The 24,586-nt window shown below is 45.2% G+C and overlaps 1 protein-coding gene across 8 annotated transcripts in view; it reads right to left on the reverse strand.

The window, feature by feature from the left end:
• Nucleotides 1-24,586, reverse strand: part of BFAR (bifunctional apoptosis regulator) — a 34,268-nt gene that overhangs the window by 1,357 nt on the left and 8,325 nt on the right. For 3 of the 8 annotated variants that reach the window (XM_060648564.3, XM_060648563.3, XM_060648567.3), the window contains exons 2-7: nucleotides 18,326-18,662; nucleotides 16,574-16,778; nucleotides 15,346-15,515; nucleotides 12,291-12,435; nucleotides 4,035-4,208; nucleotides 1,894-2,096 (exon numbers count right to left, since the gene is read on the reverse strand). In XM_060648564.3, coding sequence (XP_060504547.1) covers nucleotides 1,894-2,096; nucleotides 4,035-4,208; nucleotides 12,291-12,435; nucleotides 15,346-15,515; nucleotides 16,574-16,778; nucleotides 18,326-18,588 — 1,160 coding nt within the window. In that variant the 5' untranslated portion in view covers nucleotides 18,589-18,662. Of the gene's footprint in view, nucleotides 1-1,893; nucleotides 2,097-4,034; nucleotides 4,209-12,290; nucleotides 12,436-15,345; nucleotides 15,516-16,573; nucleotides 16,779-17,076; nucleotides 18,299-18,325; nucleotides 18,663-20,055; nucleotides 20,116-24,586 lie in introns of those variants that run through there. The other 5 variants (XM_060648566.3, XM_060648565.3, XM_078440068.2 and 2 more) reach the window with 4 other exon arrangements.

The raw sequence follows: 24,586 nt of genomic DNA on the forward strand, positions 1-24,586 counted from the left end.
GTGGACTCGTGATGGGGTCCCTTGTGACGATGCCCCAGTGCTCGGACGCCGGGCCTTTATCCTCGTGCACAGCCTGGCTGCCTGTGCTGTGCAGACCTTGCTTCCTGTCCCCTGGGGCCTGAGACGCACCTCTGCCTGACCGACCCATCTTCCACCCCCAGGAGGCAGCCCCACACCAGGTGAGGACCCCCCAGCACAGCCCCACCTGCTTCATCGCTGTGTCGCACTTGTATGTATCTGACAGACACGGTTTCTCTGCGAGGCTGTAGGCCGTCAGGGTCCAGACTGTCTTCTCTTTTTGTTTTTTGTTTTAATGTTTATTTATGTTTGAGAGAGAGAAAGAGCACAAGTGGGGGAGGAGCAGAGAGAGAGGGAGACACAGGATCCGAAGCTGTCCGCACAGAGCCTGACACGGGGCTCAAAACCATGAGCCGTGAGACCATGACCCGAGCCGAAGTCAGACGCTTAACTGAGCCACCTAGGTGTCCCCAGACTATCTTCTTTACCAAAACATCTGCAGTGCCCAGCAGAGAGCCCGGGACAGAGCGGGGGCTCAACTAACTGTGCATGAATGAACCAATAGGAGATTCTTGTCAGGTTTTTGGAACTGTTTATAGGCTGTTACTGACTGACGAGGCCAAGAACTCTTTGAGTCATGGGATGTTTAAGGCCGGTGCGATGCTGGTGTGGGGCTGTGTTACTTCTACCAGTCTAGGAGCCACCCCCTTTCTTCTGGAAATGCCTTCTGAGTTTTCCTTCTGGGGGCCTCCTTCCTCATTCTTTGCCATGTGGTCTCGGTGGGGCTGATGAAGCCAGCCCTTGGTTGGGGGGTGAGAACAGGTCCTGAGCCTGGATAAGGAGAGCCTGGCATGACTCTGCATCATGTGGTAGGTCTGGGTGGGCATGTGACCCAGGCTGGGCCAATCAGAGCAAAGGAGCGTGTGCACCCCCCCCCCCCCCCCGACTGTCAGTGCTATGGGGAAAGAAGTGCCCTCTCTCCACCAGGGTTGCCGAGCTGCTCAGATGTATGCCCGGAGTGACCAAGGGCCCCGCATGAAGTCAGCTGAGGCTGAACAACAACACAGCAAAGAGAGGGAGAGGGTGAGTCCTGATGACAGCATTTGGGTCTCTGGGTCCAGCCATGCGGGAAGCCTTGACTGGGCATTTCTCTTTTTAAGAAAGCCAATTTAGGGGCACCTGGGTGGCTCAGTCCGTTAAGCGTCTGACTCTTGGTTTCGGCTCAGGTCCTGACCTCACAGTTCGTGAGTTCAAGCCCCGCATCAGGGTCCAGGCTGACAGTGTGGAGCCTGCTTGGGATTCTCTCTCCCTCTCTGCCCCTCCCCTGCTTGTTCTTTCTGTTTCTCAAAAATAAAGAAATAAACTTAAAAAAAAAAAAGGAAGGAAAGCCAACCAAGAGGCACTTGCAACCAAGAGTCCCGGCCCAACTCTCTCATTTTATGCATTAATCTAGAGAAGTTATTAGTGTCCCAGCTGACGGCACAGCAGGATTAGAACTCATGCCTACAGAATTCCTCACCAGATCTCCTTCTGCTCTACCCTACTGCCCCTTTCCATAAAGCACCCTCTTCTCCTCACTTACGTATTCCTTCATCAAACCCTTCACGCACACCCCCACCCCCGGGAATGACATAGTATGTTCTTACACGGGGAGAAGATAAATGGAGACACACTTGTCCAAACCCCCCCCCCCCCCGCCCCCCGCCACCTCCAGACACGAGGAAATTTTCCCATCTGCTGCTTAAGCCACGTCTCCAAACCAGAGCAAGGAGTGTTTTCACGTCTGCGTAATCAAGAGGACTCTTCTACTACCTGGGACCGCTTTCTCAGAAGTGCCTGCTGCTCCTGCCACCTCCAGTGTAAACACACACTTACTTCAGTTCACTTCGTGACCAGATCCTCCAAAAGGAGAATAATTCCAGAACCGAGAGTAACATGGCATTGACGATGAGAAAACGTGATGTCCAGTAATGGACCTCCAGCCAGTCCCAAGCAAATTCAGCAATCAGCTGGTATGGAAGGAAGGAGTATTTGACAAGGAATTCTCTCCATTGCTTCCAGGTGGGCTCTCTTAGATCCTTTAGAATAACATAAAAGTAAGCAAAAGGTGGACACAAAAAATCATTAGGATTGACTCTTATGGATTATACTGCAGTCATCACAGTGAACTTTACATTTACTAAAACACACAGATAGCCAACAACATAACACAAAATTTTCCACCCATCAACTCACCTTTTAAGAATCTTATACTGGATAAATGTTACTGAGGAAGCTGAACAGAGATGCTGGTTATGGAATTGTGGAAGCTCAGAAGTACAAGTAAAAAAACTCTGAAGCCTGAGTTATAAATAATGAGTGTGCAGGGACGCCAGGGTGGCTCAGTCAGTGGAGCATCCGACTTCAGCTCAGGTCACGATTTCATGGTTCTTGAGTTCGAATCCTGCGTCGGGGTCTGTGCTGACAGCTCGGGGCCTGAAGCCTGCTTCTGATTCTGTGTCTCCCTCTCTGCCCCACCCCCACTCGCACCTCTGTCTCTGTCTCTCTCTCTCTCAAAAGTAAATAAACATTAAAAAATAAAATAAAAAAAATAAATAATGATGTTGCAATGAATGGAAATTAACCAGTTTTAAAATTGCTTCATCACTGCATGGGTAGCTCAAACGATTTCCTAAATTCAACATCTTTGCTGTGGTAGGATAACAGATCATGGGAAAATTAAACATACACTTTGAGAAAGTAATTTTGGGGAAAATAAAAAACTCACTACAGTTATTAGCAGATAATAAACCAGAGCATTTAAATAGCTCATCGAGGCATCCAGAAGGCTTACGGAAGTGTAGCAGGACTGTGCACTATGGAGCAGATACTAAGTATCCCAAGAAGAAAGTGAGCCTCATGAGCACAGGGGTTGTTGAGGCTTGTGAAAACGGAAAGGTAAGAGGCGGGGTCTCTGTTCTCCCAGTCCAGAGAGGGCAGGTAATAGCAGGAAACTGGGTAATTAGACAAACACTGTGCCTAAGGGCTAATTAGCAGGCTTTCAACTACATCCAAGGCTCAAGTCAGGCAGATACCTGACTTTAGTATTTTAAAAAGGGTTTTTGGAGATTTAGAAATTCGTAGGTTTTTTTTTTTATTTATTTGAGAGAAAACGTGGTGTGTGCACGTGTGAGCTGGGGAGGGGCAGAAAGAGGGGGAGAGAGAGAATTCCAAGCAGGCTCCATGTGGTCAGTGCAGAGCCCGACACGGGGCTTGGTCTCATGAACCGCCAAGATCGTGACCTGAGCCGAAATGAAGAGTCGGATGCTTAACCGAGGGAGCCACCCAGGCACCCCTAGAAATTATTTTAACATTTATGGGCGTGGATCATACACGATGATTCCTACATCCGTGTGACTTTTAATTTAAATAGATCAGAGGGACTGCCCCAAGAGCAGCAATGCAAAGGACAGTACCCTGCAATGACCAAGCAGACACAGAGACAGCCCTGTGTAAGTGGGATCCACCAACAATTCTGAAGACACAAAAGCCAACGTGGGTACCTATCTCTGCCAGGGGCCTATGGTCAGCTGAGGTGACCACTCCCATCAGTGAACTGGACAATGGCTTACTTTTCTGAGGCCCCCAGGATGGATGCTAACCCTCCCTTGCAGTGGGACAAATGATCATCCTTCGGGGATCCTCTTCGAGACAGACCACCAAGCTGGAAGGTCCGTAAATTTAACCCTCAGGCAATCTGAACCTATTCTATCTTCTTTTGTAACAAAAGCGATGCCGGTTTCTCCCCCCACCGTAAATATTTCAAGTCCAGAGGGTAGCCTTCTTGTTACGCAATGCAGGAAATAAAACAGGCTTCTGGGAGTGGGGAAGTTCTGCTTGATTTTCTTTTGGAGGGGTTCTCCTTGCAAAAAACAAATGAAGGCTGGGCGTCGTTGGCTCTTCTGTGACAGCTACAGCCCCGTCTCCAATTCCATACCGCACTGAGGAGTGCCATTCAAGGCACTGTGCAGACCTACCAGAAGCTTGGTGATGATGTCCTCCCCAGAATTGTCTTCCTGCAGGGGGCAGATGGTGTGGATGAAGGGCAGGAAGGTGTCTGTGTAGTCAAATAGGTAGAGGTATAGCAGACCAAGTCTCGGGGAGCTCTTGAGGGCATACAGCAGGAACAGGGACCTGCCTGGGTTCACCGCCTGCAGAGGACAAGGCGAGCATGGGGTCACATCACAACCACGGCAGCCAGCTCCCCACCCATGCTCCCTCCACAGTCTCACGCCCTTTGCCTTCAGCTTTTCTGTGTGTGGTTTGCACAGTGAATGAATGGATGAATGAATGGGTGGCAAGAAGAGGCCAAGGAATCAATCTGTCGGGCTCTATTTAATAAAGACCCAATCCTTCTCCATGGCTTTGGTGTGTGTGTGGGGGGGAGGTAGGGGGGTGCGGAGACATACACTCCTAGGCGCTGCTAGTAAAATCCAACTTTTTTGGAAAACAATTTTGTAAAATGTATCAAAGAATCTTCAAAATGTTCAATTTAACTAATGTATTAGTGGGCACCACTTAAAAGGAAATCAGAAATACAGAAGGCTTTATGCACAAAATGTTTCGTGCTACACTGTAAGAGAGAAAAAGTGAAATCTGAGACCTAAGTAATGAAATTACAGTGGATGTTCAGCACAGAGTTCATGCAGCCCATTGAAAAGTGAATATGGGCATTTTTGGATGATGCTCTTGTTACAGTGTTAGGTGAAAAAAGGATTCCAAGACATGTGGCAATCCGATCTCTGCGGTGTCAGCCCCATACAAACCAGGCCTCTTTCGTGACCCTTCCTAGAGCAGCACCTGGCTCACACCAGATATAAAGATTTGTGGAATGAATACATAAACAAAAGCACAATTAAACTACGCACAAAAAAATTGGCTAAGAAGAAGACAGAGCAAAATGCAACGTTAACTGTGTCTGGCTCTCAGGTGGGATTATGGGCCACTTATTTTCATTTTCATCACTTTGGTCAATTTTGCTACAAAGAACGTGTATTTATGTTTTTCCTGATTGTAAGAGTAACTTCAGACAATTCTGTTTACTTGGTGCTACTAAGCATCAAATAAAATGGCCAAAAGATATGAATGGCCACTTCACCAAGGAAGATACAATAAAATAAGCACATAACAAGATGCTCAAGAGAAAGAGAAAATGGAACCAGTTTTCCACATTAGCACCGCGTACTTGATTTGATGGGGAGGGGTGGGGAGCAGGGCTCACAGAGGGGCAGGAGGTGGCTTTGGGGACAGATGAGTATGTTCGTTAGCTTGATTGTGGTGATGATTTCACAGATGTGTGCAATATGTCCAAACTTACCAAATTTCTGAATGCGGAAAGATGATGTGGTGTATATACACACCATGGAATATTACTCAGCCATAAAAAAGAATTAGATTTTGCCATTTGCAACAATATGATGGACCTCCAGGGTATTATGTTAAGTGAAATTAAGTCACACAGAGAAAGACAAATACCAATGATCTCACTCATATGCGGAATTTAAGAAACAAAACAAACGAAGAAAAAAAGAGACAAAAAACCCAGATTCCTAACTGCAGAGAACAAACCAATGGTGACCAGAGGCGGGGGGTTGGGTGGGGGGGTGTGTGAAGCAGGATGGGGATTAAAGAGTACACTTATCTTGATGAGTCCCGAGTAATGCACAGAATCGTTGAATCATGATCACTGAAGCTAACATAACAATGTACTTTAATTATACTGGAATTTAAAGAAACTTATCAAATTATACATTTGAAATATGTGTATGTTAACTGCAGCTCAATGAAACTGTTAGAACACATCCAACTTATTTGATGCTATTAATGGCTTACTGTTAAATGTTAAGAAAAGAGTCCTTCTCTTCAGAGATTCACACTCAAGTATTTCAGGGTGAAATAATATGACGCTTGGCTATGCTTTAATATAATCCCATGCATTGTGGGTGTGTGAGGTGTGTAAGAGTGGGTGGAGGGGTGTGTAAAAATATGAATGGCCACTAGTCAATACTCACTGAAGCTGGACAGGTGTATACTCTTCTATTTCTGCATGCACCTGAAATTCTATAGCAAAAAGGTTTTTTAAAAAGGCCCAACCTATGAAATGGCTGATTTCAGGTCTGGGATAGAAAAGGTACAAGAATAACTTGAACATCCCGTTACATAAGGAAAGAAAGTATCTGGATAGCAACACACAAAAGAATGAAAATGGACCACTTTCTTACACCATACACAAAAATAAATTCAAAATGGACTCAAGACCTAAATGTGAGACCCGAAGCCATAAAAATCCTAGAAGAGAACACCGACAGTAACTTCTCTGACATCAGCCATAGCACCTTTTTCTAGATATGTCTCCTGAGGCATGGGAAACAAAATAAAAAATGAACTATTGGGAGTACATCAAAATAAAAAGCTTCTGCATAGTGAACGAAACCATCAACAAAACTAAAAGGCAGCCTATAGAATGGGGGAAGATATTTGCAAATGACATATCTGATAAGGGGTTAGTATCCAAAGTGTATAAAAAACTTATAAAACTCAACACCCAGGGGCACATGGGTGGCTCAGGTGGTTAAATGTCTGACTCTTGATTTCGGCTCAGGTCATGACCTCTCAGTCAGTGGGCCCTGTGCTGGGTGTGGAGCCTGGTTAAGACTCTCTCTCCCCCTCTGCCGCTCCCCCTGCTGATATGCTAGCTCACTCTGAAAACAAACAAAACACAGAAGACAAAAACAAAAACAAAAAAACCCTCAAGATGCAAAAAACGAACAATCCAATTAAAAATTGGGCAGAAGTCTTGAACAGACATTTTCCAAAGAAGAAATACAGATGGCCAACACACCCATGAAAAGATGCTCAACATCATTCATCATCAGGAACATGTAAATCAAAACGACAATGAGATATCACCTCACACCCGTCAGAATGGCTAACCCAACAACACAGGGAGCAACAGGTGTTGACAAGGATGTGCAGAAAAAGCAACCCTCTCGCACTGCTGGTGGGAATGCAAACTGGTGCAGCCACTCTGGAAAATAGTATGGAGGTTCCTCAAAAAGAAAAGTTCCTTAAAAACAGAACTACCCAACCTACAATCCAGCAATTGCACTACTAGGTATTTACCCAAAGAACACAAAAATACTAATTTGAAGGGATACCTGCACCCCAATGCTTATAGCAGCATGACCTACAATAGCCAAATTATGGAAACAACCTAAGTGTCCACTGATTGATGAATGGATAAAGAAGATGTGATGCGTAGATACAAATGGAATAACACTTAGCTGTAAAAAAGAATGAAATCTTGCCATTTGCAATGACGTAAATGGAACTAGAGAGTGTGTTATGCTGAACGAACAAGTCAGTCAGAGAAAGACAAAATGCCGTATGATTTCACTCATACTGAACGGAAAAAACCAACCGAGCAAATGGGGGTAGGGAGAGAGATGCAAACTACGAAACAGACTCTTAACTGTAGAGAACAAACTGATGATAACGGGTGTGTGTGTGTGTGTGCGCGCACGTCTGTGTGTGTGCGTGAAATAGGTGACGAGGACTAAGGAGCGTACTTATCATGAGTATCAAGTATTGTATGGAGATGTTGAATCACAAGTATTGTACTCCTGAAACTAATATTACATTGTATGTTAACTGGAATTTAAATAAAAACTTAAAAATAAAAAGTATCAGACTTTTGAGGTCATGTCAAAAGGACTCATGGGCAAGTACATTATACCTCAATTCAAATGTTAAATTTTAAAAATAGACTCAAGGGGTGCCTGGGTGGCTCAGTCAGTTGAGCATCAACCCCTGATTTCAGCTCAGGTCACAATCTCAGGGTCGTGGCATTGATCCCCACGTGGGATCAAGCCCTGCGTGGGGCTCCACACTGAGTGTGGAGCCTGTCTGGAATTCTCTCTCTCTCTCTCTCTCTCTCTCTCTCTCCCCACCCCCACTCCCCACCCCATCCCCCTACTCTCTCTCTCTCAAAATAAAGCTCAGGGGCATCTGGGTGGCTCAGTCGGTTAAGCATCTGTCTTCGGCTTAGGTCACCATCTCGTGGAGCATGAGTTCAAGCCCTGCACTGGGCTCTCTGCTCTCAGCACAGAGCCTGTTTCAGATCCTCTGTCCCTTTCTCTCTGCCGCTCCCTTGTTGTGCGCTCGCTTGCTCTCTCTCTCTCAAAAAACAAACGCTAAAACAATAAATCTTAAAAAAAAAAAGAACTGAAAATAATTTGAGGAGACTTATACTCCAAAAAGATGGGACAATCTGAGCATCAATTAGAGTAATTACTGAAAGGTATTCAAACATATCAAGAATGTTAAAATCCTTAGTTAATAATGATCCTAAAGAAAGAAACTGGTTACCTATCTAGGTAACAGAGAACCAAATCATTATTCTGGAACTGGTAAATAAAGGGAAAGAATCGAGCATTTAACTGACCTTTCTGTATAAACTGTGCTTAGGGTAATCAAAATGGTTGCTGAGTGAAATTTTCCTTTTTTTAAAAATTTAATTTAATTTTTTTAGACGTACTTAGCTAACACATGAAGAAGTGAGAGAATTACAGAATCACCATTTTGCAGGCAAATGATGAACGATCACGGTGGCTGCTACCATCAGAGAGAGAGACAATTAGCCATGCTGAGCCTCCTAATGGGAGAAGATGCCACCAGCTATAAAACAGTCTTGTCAAAATACCTAAACCAATGCAAGCCTCTAGATTTCCCTACTGAATTATGGGATGTACAGGACACATTACGTGTCTGGTGACAGAGGAGCCTGTCAGGGGACACCGCAGAGGGACAATGAGCAAAATTTAAGATGTGGGCAAACTACGGGACAAAATGACCTGGTTTCTTCAACAAATAAATGCAGGGTGACAAAAAAAGGGAGGGGGAATCCAGACAGTAAAAGAGACTTAAGACACATAATAACCAAATGCAGACCTTGTTTGGAACACGTCAACTGGAAGAAGAAAAGATGTGGTCTATTTGAATACCGACAAGTTACCTGATATCAGATAATTCACTTTTGTTTTTAAAAGAGTCTTTACTTTTTAGAGATTCCCAATGAAATATTTACCTATGGGAAAATAAGATATCTTAGATTTTCAAAATAGTCAGGGGCGGGAGGTGGAGGTTATCACTGAAATGAACATGGCCATAAGTTGTTATAGCTGGTAAGGGTACATGGTAGTTTTGTACTCTTATCCTGTTTTTGTGTGTGTTTGAAATTAAAAAAAAAATATATGTAACTTAAGAAAATTTTTAATGTTTATTTTTGCGACAGAGAGAGAGCACGCATGCGCACATAAGTGGGGGAGGGGCAGAGAGAGAGAGAGACACAGAATCTGAAAAAGACTCCAGGCCATGAGCTGTCAACACAGAGCCCGACGTGGGGCTCGAACTCAAGAACAGTGAGATTACGACCTGAGCTGAAGTCAGGCGCTTCACTGACTGAGCCACCCAGGTGTCCCCCTCAAAAACCTAACTTCTAAAGATATCTTTGCCTCCTAACTTAGATGAGAAATAGAAATGGGGGTAGTTCTTTATCAAAAGTGTTTCCCAACCTGTTTTTTTTTTTTTTTTTAAATCAGCCCTTAAGAAATCTGTTAAAAACTTTTTTTTCCCCCGTAATCCTGCCCCCATGAAATGTTAATACCACAGATATACTATAAATCTGTTTATGTACTGTGGTCTTTTAGAGGGGGCCGCAACTCCTGTATTACGGAAGACTTGTGGATTCCACGCCTATCATCACCCTGGGGGCAATCCTGCTCTTGCTGAATATGCAAGCTCTCCCGGAGCACCGGTCCCAGATATAAAGTCTGCGTGTGTCCAACCACATCATGGTTAGTACAAGAGAAAGGGAGAAGACCAGGTTATGGATTTGTAGGTCTGGCGTCAGCGTGGGTGCTGAGGCGGTGAGTGCTTGGCTATTTCCTATCAGATAAGGAGGAAAACCAACCACCCAGTAAGGTGGTTACCGGGAGGCACTTCAATGGGGAGCGGTCTCTTTCCCGTCTAATGAGAACAGGAATTGCACCAGGCACTAGGGTTGGAGGAATCTTATCACACACCTCGAGGCCTTTGGCTAGTTGCCTAATTGTCAAATGGCCACCCTCAGGGAGGGGCTGGTGGCACAGAAGAGCCAAAGGAGCCCACTGATAAGATTCTGCCTGCTTTCACACTGGGTGCGGAATCACGTGCCCATTCGCTCTGCTTAATGCTAAGATTACTTTTATGTTTTTTATGTTGTTTTTTTTTGTTTTTTTTTTTTTAATTTATTTTTGGGACAGAGAGAGACAGAGCATGAACGGGGGAGGGGCAGAGAGAGAGGGAGACACAGAATCGGAAACAGGCTCCAGGCTCTGAGCCATCAGCCCAGAGCCCGACGCGGGGCTCGAACTCACGGACCGCGAGATCGTGACCTGGCTGAAGTCGGACGCCCAACCGACTGCGCCACCCAGGTGCCCCACTTTTATGTTTTTTAAATAGAGGTCATCGCTGGATGTGTGACCCACGAATGTTCTGCCAGACACTAAAAACCTACCATAGGGCTAATATTGCCTACAAAAAGCCCACAGTTTACTGCATAAACAAAATGGGTAATTTATGATAAAAGCAGGGATTTTCCAAAATTAAACAAATAACAGCGATAACACAAAAAACAACAAACCTTCTACCTAAGGACCTCCAAGCCCATTCGTCAAAATTTCTGAAACTAATGGTTTTTTTGGTTTTAAGATAATACGTGTACATAGTAAACACAATGTTTTCCAAATGGCACAGAAATGTGTTAAGTGACACATAAAATTCTCTCTTCCATCCAAGTCTCAATCCGTAGAGGAAAATACTGTGACAGTCTGCGTATCCTTCCGACACATTCTGTGCATATGACAACAAACAGATACGTCCACGTGTGGATTTTCCAATGTGCTTTTCCCTACTTTCAGTTAACAATACAACGTGGGCATCGTTCCTTAGTAGCACACCAGCATCACCACCTTCTGCAGTGGATCCACGGTTGGGTGGGCCCAGTTTACGGAACCTGTCCTGATGACAGCCACTTCGCTTGGTTTCTTTGTGCTGCTATTACCAACGACGCTGCAGTGAGCGTCTTGTTTAATGACGTTTTGGGGCTCAAAGTTCAGCTCTCGCTGCGACTGTCACTCTGTGAAGTCATTTACCGAGGAGGAGATGGGCACACGAGGCCCGGGTGCCCGCTGGTGTCCCACAGCCAGCGTGTCCTGGAGAAGCCCAGCGAGCAGCCCAGGCAGGCGCCTAGCCCTGCTCTTCACCTTGACCGCCCCCCCACCCCCCACCATGCTGCCTGTGTTCCAGGTGCAAAGAAGTGAAACGGCAGATCACAGGGCAGGTGCGGTTTGAATTTGAACACTTATTGACCAACTGCTCTCCAAGGAGACTGCGCCAATTTAGCACCCACCACACCCACGAGTGTCTTTTTCTTGGTATCGTGATGCTCTCTCATCCTTGACAGTAACATGGGTGAAAATGATGCCATCTGGTTGTTTCAGTTTACACGTCTTTAATCATGAGTGAGCGTTTTCTCCCGTAAACTTATTGGTTATGTGTAATTACTTTTCTCCATGCAAATGCAGAAATTTGCCATGTCGGCACATTCCAGGTATCTTATAATTAAAAAAATATTCATTTTATAGCACAGCATTTGCTAAATCTTCGTGAAGGAGAAATCAGCTGGTGCAGTCAGAGTGAAGAATAATTTACCAATACCTCATAAAGCTGAAGATGCCTATTACCTGTGAACTGCTAATCCCCTGCTTCAGTATATAACCATAAAGCATAAGAACTCCCCAAGAATTTCCACAGCGGCACAGTCTCTAAGGGCAACAACCTCCGTGTGCATGGACAGGAAAATGCACGAACTAAGATACGCTCAAAAGAGAAAATGCGTGAACTGGAGCCAGAGAGGTCAAAGCTACTTGCACAAGGACATGCTCAGTTCATGCCTCTCACGTTCAGGCTGAGGGCTCCTAGCGCCTGCGTGCACAGACCCGTAGTCCAAGGAGGGAAATGCGCCCAGTAATGGCGCCTGGCTCAGCTGCGGGAGCATGGTTCCGCTAGAGAGGGTGGGGAGCCGGGGGCTTCGGTTGTGTCTGCGATGTTTTCCTAAGCAGCGGGCACGGAGATGACGGACGGGCCGTTCTCTCTACTTTTTCCAACTAAAAGTAAATAAACCAAGAGCTCACCTTATATTCCCAGAGATTCTGGGGGGGCTTCACCCCCAGTGCTTTGACACGCTCCAATTCCAGGAGGATGGCTCTTCTGTGGCTGCTGTTTTCTATGTTATATGGCGCCCTTGAAAATTCTTCCTCTGTCAGAGTTAAAAGCAACCTGTTGGGGGGAGGGGGGGGCAGTAGATTTCTTGTGAGATTATATACCTGAAGCCAACTGTTCACACCCAGGGTTCCATCCTATCGACACAAACACTTCGGGCTTCCGGTAAGGCAAGATACTTGGTATATGAAGTAACAGTAATAACAGCAAACTACTGAATGCTTGTTAATTGTTAGTGACTCTCTGAAAGTACTTCCACAAACCGTCACCAATCCGTTTAACAATTCTGCAGAGTAGGTAGAATTATGAGCATTACGTGCATGATAAAATGGTTTGGAGGAATAGAGTGGCTCGGCCGAGGCGCACCCCGGTCTGTTTTGCTCCTAACTTCTGATCTTTCAGCTAAGCAGCTGAGTTCTCCCAGGGTACTCTGTTTTGCAAAGAAAAATGTAGTATATATTTTACACAGAATATAATATTCTATATAAAATTATAATATATTTCTGTAACATATAGAAAAAAATTGGAAAGAAATCCAATAAAATGTGATGACTCGAACAGGAGCTGTTCTGGGGTGGGGGTAGGGGTGCGCCTGAGTGGCTCAGTTGGCCAAATGTCAGACTCTTGGTTTTGGCTCAGGGCACAATCTCACATTTCATGAGTTCAGGCCCGGTGTAGGGCTCTGTGCTGATGTTGCAGAGACTGCCTGGGATTCACCCTCTCTCCCCCTCTCTCTGTCTGTCTCCCGATCACGCTGTCTCTAAATAAATAAGTAAATAAATAGAAAAAAAAAAAAAGTAGCTGTTTTGGGGTCGTAATTTAATAAAAGTATTTGTAGATCCCTTATCTGGTCCCTTCCATTGGAAAATATGACTCCGCCTCCACAAGAACCAATTGTTAAAACCACCCCTGTGCACCAGCAAGCGGAGACCCAGCAGGCACACAACGACTGGGGGAGGGATGTAAACTGATGTCCTCTCGTGGGTGATTTGGAACATTGATCAAAGTTATAAAGGCTTATTTCCTTTGACGTGGAAATTCCAGTTCTAGGAATCCATCTTCAGGAAGGAAGGCAATGAGGCAAAGATGTATTAGCCAGGTAGACAACAAAAATGTTTTTTTTTTTTGTTTTTTTTTTTGATGTTTTATTTATTTTTGACACAGGGAGAGACAGAACATGAACAGGGGAGGATCAGAGAGAGGGAGACACAGAATCTGAAACAGGCTCCAGGCTCTGAGCTGTCAGCACAGAGCCCAACGCGGGGCTCGAACTCACAGACTGAGAGATCATGACCTGAGCCGAAGTCGGACGCTTAACCGACTGAGCCACCCAGGCGCCCCAACAAAAATGTTTTCAACCACAATTCGGGGGAGGCGCCAATTCTTACAAAAAGCAGACAACTCAACTGGGAGCGTGTGGCTTTCCCAAAGGAGAGTTAAGAGTTGAAAGTTCAGTTCAGGGGGAAAGTGTGACTGGGGTGTGAGGTGGGCAGGCAGGCGGCCTGGATGGCGCATCTGGAACAAGCAGATTAGCAGGAGTGGCCGTTCTCAGCACTGCGTGGCACACTATACTCTCCCTACACAGTCCCTCCAAGGAAGGAAAGAGCCCAAGAAAGATGGACAGTGTTCTGGAAGGGGGCATGGGGACATGCTGATGGGCAGAGGCAGGCCTGCCCACAGCCTGGCAATTCCATCCTGGAATTCCTTGTATCAGGGCATTTGTTACAACATTGCTTGGAACTGCCTGGGACAGGAAAAAGGAAACAGCCCAGACGTGCGTTGGTGAGATCAACTAAAGAGACTCTAGTACACACACATACGTACGTACATATGCATACGTATATGTACCTATAATCACAGATGTTTAATGCAGTTGTATTTCTAGTTTAAACAAATAATATACACTTATGTGTATCTCTGTATAAACGTGGAAGAAAATCCAGAAAGATGTCCAGAAACATGCTAACAGTGGTTTTCTCTGAAGAGTAGTATTATGAGGGTATTTCACTTCCATATCCTACAGTTCTATGTTATTTTAAAATAACTAAAAAATACATGGTTCTGTTCTAATTCAGAAGCAACACACAAAATGCCAGTCACATAAAATGGTTCGGCTGCTCTGGGGAGCGGTGTGACAGCTCCTCAAGAAGGGAAACACAGAAGGTGACTTCAGGCCCAGCAATGGCACTCGGGCAGACATGCATGGGCCCTCGGAAGCACAGGGTTACACAAAAACCCACATGCAAAGGATCAGAACAGCTCTGTTCGTGAGAGCCCCCAAACGGAGCAACCTGAACGAATGAAGGATGGGTACTCAAGGGCAGCGTAGCCACAAGTGGGAATACTGCTCATCCATAAAGATGAAGGAAGCATTAGGGGTGCCTGGGTGGCTCAGTCAGTTAAGTGTCTGACTTTGGCTCAGGTCATGATCCTGAAGTTCGTGGGTTTGAGCCCCACGTAAGGTTCTGTGCTGATAGCTCAGAGCCTGGAGCCTGCTTCGGATTCTGTGTCTCCTTCTCTCTCTGCCCCTCTCTCGCTTGGTCTCTCTCTCTCTGTCTCAAAAATAAATAAACACTAAAAAAAAAGGACGAAGGAAGCACTAACCCACGTGACAACTTGGATAAACCTTGAAAATGCTCTGCAAGGTGAAAAAGCCAGACGCTAAAGGATTACGTTTACAGGGATTACTCTAACAGGCAAATCCACGGAGCCAGAAAGGAGAATGGTGGTCGCCTGGGGATGAGGGAGGGGGCATGAGGACCAAAGCGGGGAGGGTAAGAGCTTTCTTTTTGGGGTGATGAAAATGTCCTAACACTAGACTGTGGTGATGGCTGCACATGTCTGTGGATACATTAAACAACATGGATTGGACACTTTCAATGGGTGAATTTCATAGTATGTGGGTTATGACTCAGTAAAGCAGCTTACAAAAAGGTCAATGACACGTCAGAAGAGCCAGCGTCTCACCTTCCGTTCACTCTTTCAGATAAAAACCGGTCTCTGTAGAGAGAGGCCCAAGGGCCCAGCTGCTCCAGCCAGAGGACCACTTCTTCTGCTGTCCATTTGGCCACAGCCTTGTGGACCAGGAGGTCGTGCTCAGATTCCCTGCTGCTCCAGTGATACACGAGGAGGACCACCTGGGGACAAGGGACAGAGGCCTTAAGACACAGAAAGGTCAGAGAAGCCAGCTTCTCACGAGTGTGGGGCAGGGAAGGGAAGGCTGAGCTTGACAGGAATGATGCCGAGTCGGTACAAGGAACCACTGGCACCGAGAGTTGCGGAGGAGAACTCCAGGTGGGCCCCTGTCTCTGCTGGTTGTGGGGCCGTGAGGGAACAGAGATGGGAACAGGACTCGGCATAGAGCATCTGGGAGCGCAGCACCCTGGGCCCCAACATCCTGGCCAGCATAACTGCCTCATGTGCCTTTTCTACTGGAAAATTTGTAACCTTTAAATTTGTGTAGCATGGGGCGCCCGGGTGTTAAGTGTCTGACTTCAGCTCAGGCCATGATCTCGTGGCCCATGGGTTCGAGCCCCACATCAGGCTCTGTGCTGACAGCTCAGTCTGGAGCCTGCTTCAGTCTGTGTGTGTGTGTGTGTGTGTGTGTGTCTTTCTCTCTCAAAAATAAATAAACATTAAAATAATGATAATAATAATAATAATAAATTTTCGTACCAGGGAACCGAGAATAAAACAGTCTCTGTGTGAGATGTTAGTAAAGGGCTATGCTCAAGACTCAACCACGCAGGTAGACACGGTCTTGGATTCCAGTTCTCACACCTTCCTGCATCTGTTTCCTCACCTCTAAAATGGGAATAACTGGGGCACCTGGCTGGCTCAGTCGGTAGAACATGCGACTCTTGATCTCGGGGTTGTGAGTTCAAGCCCCACGCTGGGGATAGAGCTTACATTAAAACCAAAATAATAGAAATGGACAAATGGGATGGGAATAAGCACGGTGACTATTGCAGGGGTGAGAAAGAGGATGAATGGAACGAAGCTAAGAAGAACTGGGCCCTGAATATGCCACTGCCTACTTGAGAACACAGCTTCCCTGAAGAATCATCCGACCCAGCGGATGTCAAATGCATGCAGTGAATGACCACATACGGGTAAGCTATCAATTTCCACAGAAGTGATGTCAGTGAAAACTGGGAGTGGGTCAGGGGGCAGAGAAACACAGCGGTACACTTACTGCCACACCAGTTAAAGCGGTGAGCACTCCGGAAAAGAATCCCCCACCTCTCTGTGCGTTCACTCGGCCTGTGTTGGTAGCTAAAGGAGCCTGATCATTCCCGTATTTGTGAAAGGCTGCAAGACTCTGGATTATGTCATTATTCTGCTGAATGTCCTCAAATCGCATTCTAATGGCATCAGGAAATAATTTTTCAACGGCATCCCTATGAAGAATAGGAAAAAAAATCACATGATAGTTGTTTGACTAAATACACTTAGGATGTTGAGAGGCTAAAATAAAACTAACAGTCAATATTTAATAACATACAGGCACTTTAGAACAATGGTCAAGACTGACTATGGCCCGGTTGGTAACACCAAAAAGGACTGTAAACAACCGATGTGTCCACTGTTAGAGAAACAGTCGAATTATGGTCTATTCACACAATGGAACATTACAAAGTTTTAAAAATGAATTTACTGGATATCATTTGTATCGAGATGGATAAATTTAAGACATACATATTGTTGAGCGGAAATAATAAACGATGGGGTCGCCAGGGTGGCTCAGTCGCTTGAGGGCTCGGATTTCGGCTCAGGCCATGATCTCATGGTTCGTGGGTTCGAGCCCCACGTCAGGCTCTGTGCTGACAGCTAGGAGCCTGGAGCCTGAAGCCTGCTTCGGATTCTCTGTCTCTCTCTCTGCCTCTCCCCCGCATGCACTCTGTCTCTCAAAAATAAATAAACATTAAAAAATTAAAAAAACAAAACTGTGGAGCCTTATAGATAGTACACCACTGATGTGAGGAAATACTTGCATTTCCTGCTGACACACATAGGTACAAAAGTATCGTTAAAATTCTGAAGGAAATCACAACAGAGGCATGACTGAAATGACTCTGGGGAAAAGGAAGGACGTGTTGTAAGATGGGGAGGGAGAGGGCAAAGGGATCTTTATCAGTAAGCACTCTCATTTTTTAAAAAGAATATAAACAAATGAAGGTTATCTATGTATTGCTGATGTTATTCAACATTAATTCCAGAAAACAAGTGGAGCTGTCTTCGTTTTCAATTACACATAATCAGAGAACCTTCCTTCAATTTAAGATCAATCTGCAGGTACCCCAGGCTGAGAGGTGAGAGCAAAGCGCTTGTCAATGTATCTCCCATGAAAAAGAGAATGTTAGGTTAACGTTTTCAGGGAACTTTCTGGTACTCTGTTGGTATCAGGAAGGCAACAGAAGAAAAGCAAGGATTTTAGGCTCGAAGACGTGACAGGTGCAATATGCATGCAAGCAGAAAGGAACCCTCTCTCTGAAAGGTCTTGCCATTTGTTGTGTGAAGCTATACACGGGAGACCATCTCTACTGATGTGAAAACTGGAACAGTTTATCAAAGATTATGAAAATCAGCAGCAAACCGATTTGTACAGAATTGTGCAGTGACGCCATTTTCTCTATGAGACCTAGGGTGTTCTCAGCGGACACAAATCGATAAAAAGTGTTATAGGACAAAGCATTACAAGCAATGGTCTGATAACCACAATTTGTTTTTTCCTCTATGATAAATAAACACAAACAAATCACGGTCACCTGTGAGGAAGGAAGTCTGGCTTTGCAGGTCCTTGAGCCCCCCGACTCCCAGGCCAGCAGATCTAGAATGACTGTGGGGGTCGGCCCTGCGCCTCTGGCCTTCTCAAACATGGCTGCTCCCATGAAGACAAAGCATAGTGCGCAAGCTGTATGGGCTACCGATATGGACCGAGCGTTACCTGAGGAGAATATTGACTTTGGGGAAACCTTCCCATTTTTCTCTGCATTCTGGACACTCTGTTTTCTTCGAAGAGGCCCACCATAAAGCTAGGCAGTGCCGGCAGAAGCTATGCCCGCAGTTCAAGGTGGTGGGGTTAACCAGGATGTCGTAACAGCAGTGGCATGAAAATTCACTAACAGAAATCTGAGGGGTGGTGCTCTTGAGAGGGTCACCTTCCTCATGGGTCATCTTGTTCAGATCGTTCTGTGCAGGCCCCTCCATCTCTTAGAAAATCCTGGGGTTCACAAGCACAGAAAATTTCAGACTTAGAAAACTGCTCCAAAGCATCATTAAATCTAGAAAAAAAAAAAAAAAAAGAAAAGGCAACAGAATTAGGACAAGGGTTTGAGATTACTGCCGTCCTGTTAAAGCTGGTTTTTATAAATGTTTTTCTTTAAATTTTGTTTACTTTGAGAGGGAGTGAGAGCATGAGTGGGGGAGGGGCAGAGAGCAAGAGGGAGAGAGCGTCCCAACCAGGCACCTCGCAGAGCACAGTCATGGGGCTTGATCCCATGTCCATGAGATCATGACCTGAGATGAAACCAAGAGTCAGATGCTTAACTGACTGAGCCACCCAGGTGGCCCCATTAAAGCTCATTTTTAAATGTGATCAATTTGACTTCTAAAAATTCACGTTCCAGAAACCAAATAAACTTACTGAATTTCTTTCTGCCCTGTCATACTTCTGAAAATTAGGTGAAGCAAAATCATGCAGTGGAAAGTTCAGGGGACTTGGTGACAGTGGGGAATTCTAGATCCTTCTCTTTCACTAACTTACTTGGAAAATGTAATTCCTCTGGCCTCAGTGTTCTTAATTACATTTCTAAAGTCCTTTCTTGTGTATGATTTTACATAAACCAACTTCTTGGTGGAGGGAGGCGGGTCCCTGGGTGGCTCAGCCAGTTGGGTGTCCAAGTCTTGATTTCAGCTCAGGTCATGATCTCACGGTTTATGAGATGCAGCCCCACATTGGGGTCTGCATTGACAGCATGGAGCCTGCTTGGGATTCTCTCTCTCCTCTCTCTTTCTCTGTCCCCCTCCCCCAATTGTGTACTCGCTCTCAAAATAAATAAAGAAATAAACATTAAAAAAAAAACACAGCTTCTTGGGCCAGTTAAATGTCTGAAGTTGGCAATAACAGATATACTTCATGTAAATAATGCATTTTTTTTATCCAAATGTTTTCCTAGTAGGTAATTATTTATGTTTATTTCATAAATATGTGATTTCAGAGGCTCCCACAGGTACAGTACCAAGAAGTGAGTGAAGCCTTATTTTGTGAGGTGCCCTGTGCCAGGTCAACTCCCTAGAGGCTCAATATACCCTTTCCTCCCAACTCAACCCCAACACACATCATGCTCTTTGGATCTGGCCAGTCGGGTGCCACAGAAACATGCCAATGTCGCTAATAAGCAAATGGCAGAGGACCATCTTCTCGTTCTCATCCGGGTCTTAGGAGACTGTTTTATTGAGAGGCAGGACAGTGCAGGACACCATGGAGTTAGAGTCGCTTGCTCTGTGACTGTGCACAAGTTACTTGAGCTCTCTGAGCCCTGTGTTCTCAACTGTGAAATGGTAGTTAACAGTATAAAAACCGCCAAGGTTTCTTGTGAGGATCAGAGAGGTTGAAAAGTAAAGTGGCAGGGAGGGTGTATGGTGTAAACAGGGGTTAATGCAATGACTATTCACACTACTCCTGGTATTAAGACAGTGGAGGCCCTGGTGAGTAAGGGTTTCTCCATCTCGCTACTGCGAAGAGAAAGGAAGTAGTAAATCACTCTCCATCACCCACAGCGATCATGTAGAGAAGGGCTCTTGTTTTTGCAGTAGGGCTGCCTGCGTTCTTACTAAATCTCTGCCATTCGCTAGCTGTAGGGTCTGGACTTCTTGGGAGTCTCAGCTTCCTCGTGTTTAAGTGTGCGTGTGTGTGTGTATGTGTGCGCGCGCGTAAGAATAGCATTTACCCCCACTGGGAGGTTTAAGAATTGAACAGGAGAATGCAAGTGAAGTATCTGATCCTACAGAGCCTGACATGTGGTAAGTAAACCATATAGGGTAGCAATTTGCCTGCTTTTCAAATACAGTCATGAGAATCTTATCTTTTATTGAGTGACATATTATGCTTATAGAATACCATATTTTACTTATTTATTTATGAATGTTTATTTATTTTGAAAGAGAGCGTGCGAATGTGCAAGCAGGAGAGGGGCAGAGAGAGGGAGAGGGAGAGAATCCCTGACGGTGTGGAGCCTGGGGCTCTATCTCATGAACTGTGAGATCATGACCAGAGCTGAAGTCAACAGTCAGACACTCAACTGACTGAGCCACCCAGGCACCCTTAGACTACTATAGTCTAAATAAGCAAATCTATAGGGGCATCTGGGTGGCTCGGTCGGTTAAGCCTCCAACTCTTGGTTTTGGCTAGGTCACGATCTCAGGCTTTGTGGGTTCAAGTCTTGGGTGTTGCTCTGGACTGACAGCATGGAGCCTGCTTGGGATTCTGTCTCTCTGTCTCTGCTCCTCCCTCACTTGCTCTTCCTCTCAAAAATAAATAAGTATTAAAATAAACAAGCACATCTATAAGCAAAGACAGAAGAAAATACAATGAAGTATTTGTAGTGGGTCTGGGTATGCTGGGTGGGGGAGGGTCGTGATTATTTTGGTTTTCTGTATATACCAAATTGTTTTTAATAAAAATGTATATTAAAATAATTACAAAAACACATATAAAATTGTAAAAAATATATTGTATTCCCTGTGACACAACACTAGTGGGGGATTTTAAACTCCAACAATAAACACAGCTAAATTTTAAACTCAGTGTTAAAGTGGAATAAAGGTCCTCATCAGTACTAAAAAGACAATTAGGTAAAGATAAATATAAAATTAAAGGATTAAATATAAAATATAAAAATTTAAAATATAATAATTACATTCATACTGTTATTCACAATAATAAATTATAGTAAAGAGGGGGACCACCTTCTGTATAAGCCTAAACTGTTGTTTTTGGGGCACTTGGCTGGCTCAGTTGGTGGAGCATGCTACTATTTAAAAAAATAATTTTTTTTTAATGTTTATTCATTCTTGAGAGAAGACACAGCATAAGTGAGAGAGGGGCAGAGAGAGAGGGAGACACAGAATCCCAAGCAGGCTCCAGGCTCTGAGCTGTCAGCACACAGCCCGATGCGTGGCTCGAACCCATGAATCATGAGATTGTGACCTGAGCCGAAGTCAGACGCACGACGGACTGAGCCCCCAGGCACCCTGGAGCATGCTACTCGTCATCTCAGGGTTGTGAGCTTGAGCCCCACGATGGGTGCAGAGATTACTTAAAAATAAAATCTGGGGGACGGGATGCCTGGGTGGCTCAGTGGGTTTCAGCTGAGGTCATGATCTCACGGTTCGTGAGCTCAAGCCCCGTGTCAGGATCTGTGCTGACAGTGCAGAGCCTGCCTGGGATTCTCCCTCTCTCTCTGCCCCTCCCCTGCTTGGGCTCTCTCTCTCAAAATAAATAAACTTAAATAATAAAAATAAAAAATAAATAAAAATAAAATCTTGAGGTGCCTGGGTGGCTCAGTCAGTTAAGTGTCTGACTCGATTTTAGTTCAGGTCATGACCTCATGGTTTGTGAGTTCGAGCCCCACATCAGGCTCCAACTGTCAGTGTGGAGAGTGTACCCTTTTTCTCTCTCAAAATAAACTAAAAAAAAAAAAAATTTTTAATCTTAAAAAAAAGCTGTTCTTTTTGGAAGAAAGAGTTCAAATAAATATTCTTAATGACAAACTCTAAATCATTTCTGATCATATTTACTTATCAGTTGTATGTTTAGTAACACTAAAAAAATTCCTAAGTGCTTTCCTATAGGCAGTCCCTTCACATTGCTAAGTGAGAGATCTTATGCAGATTTTTAGAAAAAGGGATCATTTACATAAGGTAGTTCCTTTATCTGGCTAATATTGATTAAACAACTGCCACGAGGGGGCCATTTTCCCAGGAAATAAATAACTGAACCACTGCTATTAACTGAGCACCTCCTACGAGCTGGGCACTGGGCTTGACTTCTAGGTACATTCAGGATCTCATCAGGATTCAGTGTCAGAGGAAAGATCCCAAGTGAAGGAGGGGCAGGGGAGGGGTCAGGAAAGATGGGCCGGACTCAGTGCCTTCGTGGGGAGCAGTGAGTGACCCAGAGCTACCGGTCTGATATGGGGTCGTGTGTGCCTAGGTAATGAGAGGTGGGCCAATGGGAGCAGAGAATGGTTTCAGAGGCAATGGGATCAGCAAAGCGGTGCCAGAGGATGCTAAATCTCCTCAGGAAGGGGGGACGGGCTAGGACATCCTAGAAGTAAAATGTTTCATCACTTCTGGGACTGAGGGGATAAAGAGGGAAAACAGCACAAGAATGACAAGTGATAAAGAAAGGGATCGAGGCTATCTGAGGGCTGTTAAAGAAATAACTTACAGGCTCTGGGGACGAGAGAGAAGAAAGACCAAAGATGCTGGCCAGGTGTCAGAGCTGGGGAGGAAGAGAGGTACCCTTCAGCAAGCCTCAGAGAGAAGGTTAAGTTGAATTTTAGAAAAGGTGAGTTCGAGGTGATGACACGACTCCCAAGTAGGATGGTCTAGTGAGCAGCTGGAGGGACAAAACTGCAGCTGGGAGTTAAGAATGAGGCCACTGTACGCACCTGCGAGTAATCTGCACAGAAATGACAACTTTGTACTGAAATTAGTTTCTCACCAATTAGCCTTTGAAAACTAGAAGGTACCAGTCGTTCCCAGCTTACCCGATCTGAAAGTTTATTTCTCCTGAGAGAAAACAAACCACATGCTGACATCTAAAATGTACCTTTGGGGCGCGTGGGTGGCTCAGTTGGAGCGTCCGACTCGACTTCGGCTCAAGTCCTGATCTTGTGGTTCATGAGTTTGAGCAGAGCCTGCTTAGGATTCTGTCTGTCTGTCTCTCTCTGCCCCTCCCCTGCTTGCTCTCTCTCTCTCTCTCTCTCTCTCTCTCTCTCTCTCACAATAAATTAAAAAAAAAACTGAAAAAAAGAAATCAATAAAACATGTTTTTTAAAATTAAAAAAAATTTTTTTAATGTTTATTTTTGAGATAGAGAGAGCACAAGCAGGGGAGGGGCAGAGAGACGGAGACGGAATCCAAAGCAGAATCCAGGCTCCGAGCGGTCAGCACAGTGCCCGACGCGAGGCTCGAACTCACAAGCAGTGAGATCATGACCTGAGCCGCAGTCGGGCGCTCAACCAACTGAGCCACCCAGGTGACCCTAAAGCATATTTTTAAGTTGTATTTTGAGAAGCTGAGGTGGTCACTACCTTTGTCTTATGACTGTCTTTAACAAACTAGAAACGGCATGGACTTGGATTACATCTCGGGAATTTTGCTAGTTTCAGCTTCCCCTAAATCCAAAATGTGAAAGCGAACAGAGAAAAGAGTCCACATCTTAACCAAATTCAGTTGATCTTTTCTGCTATTTCTGTCTGCATTTGGGTCACTTCCCTGAGGGAAAACAGCACTTTCAGGGGAAGAAAGTGCTCTTCAGGGATAAAACACAGTTCAAACCCTGAACTTCCAAGGTGTGGGCCAACACACCCTCCCGCACTGGCAATGACTGAAGGCCTCTTGGGAGCACAGTGTTCCCAAGGATGTTTACAGATGTTCGGTATAAACTCGGCCCATGGCAGGAGTGGCGAGAGGCTCTGCTGGCTCTGACTTCCTGCACAAGTAAGCACACAAGCACACATGAGAACGTCCCTGTAGCCTGCTGTCCCCCCCCCCCCCCCACCCCGGGTCTGGAAGGCCTCAGAGAGGACGCTGGGGGGGGTGGGGGGGTGGGGTGGGGGAACATCGGTAGGACTGGGGGAGGAGATTCATTCCCTTTTCCAACCCCTGTGCCCGGTCCACACGGATACACTTTGGTTTGTGTTTAAGCATCACGTGAAATGACAAGTGTTAATTATCTAGTTCAAAGCTAAAGGGGAAGAATGCCTGAGTTCGGAAAAGTCTGCAAGACTGTAAACAGAGACAGGATTAAAATGACAGGTTGAACACCGCAGCATTGAAGAGTACAGTAAACCTCTGGGGACTGAGCCACTCTGAAGAGCTGTGGTTTCTGGATAAAAACTTGGGTCTTTAACTGATGTCTATAAGGCAGGTCAAGAGGTCTGTGCACGCAAAGAAATTATAAGCCAAGCTTGTGGTT

This window comes from Panthera onca, chromosome E3 (genome assembly GCF_046562875.1).
Source record: "Panthera onca isolate mPanOnc1 chromosome E3, mPanOnc1 haplotype 2, whole genome shotgun sequence".
NCBI classification, from domain to species: domain Eukaryota; kingdom Metazoa; phylum Chordata; class Mammalia; order Carnivora; family Felidae; genus Panthera; species Panthera onca.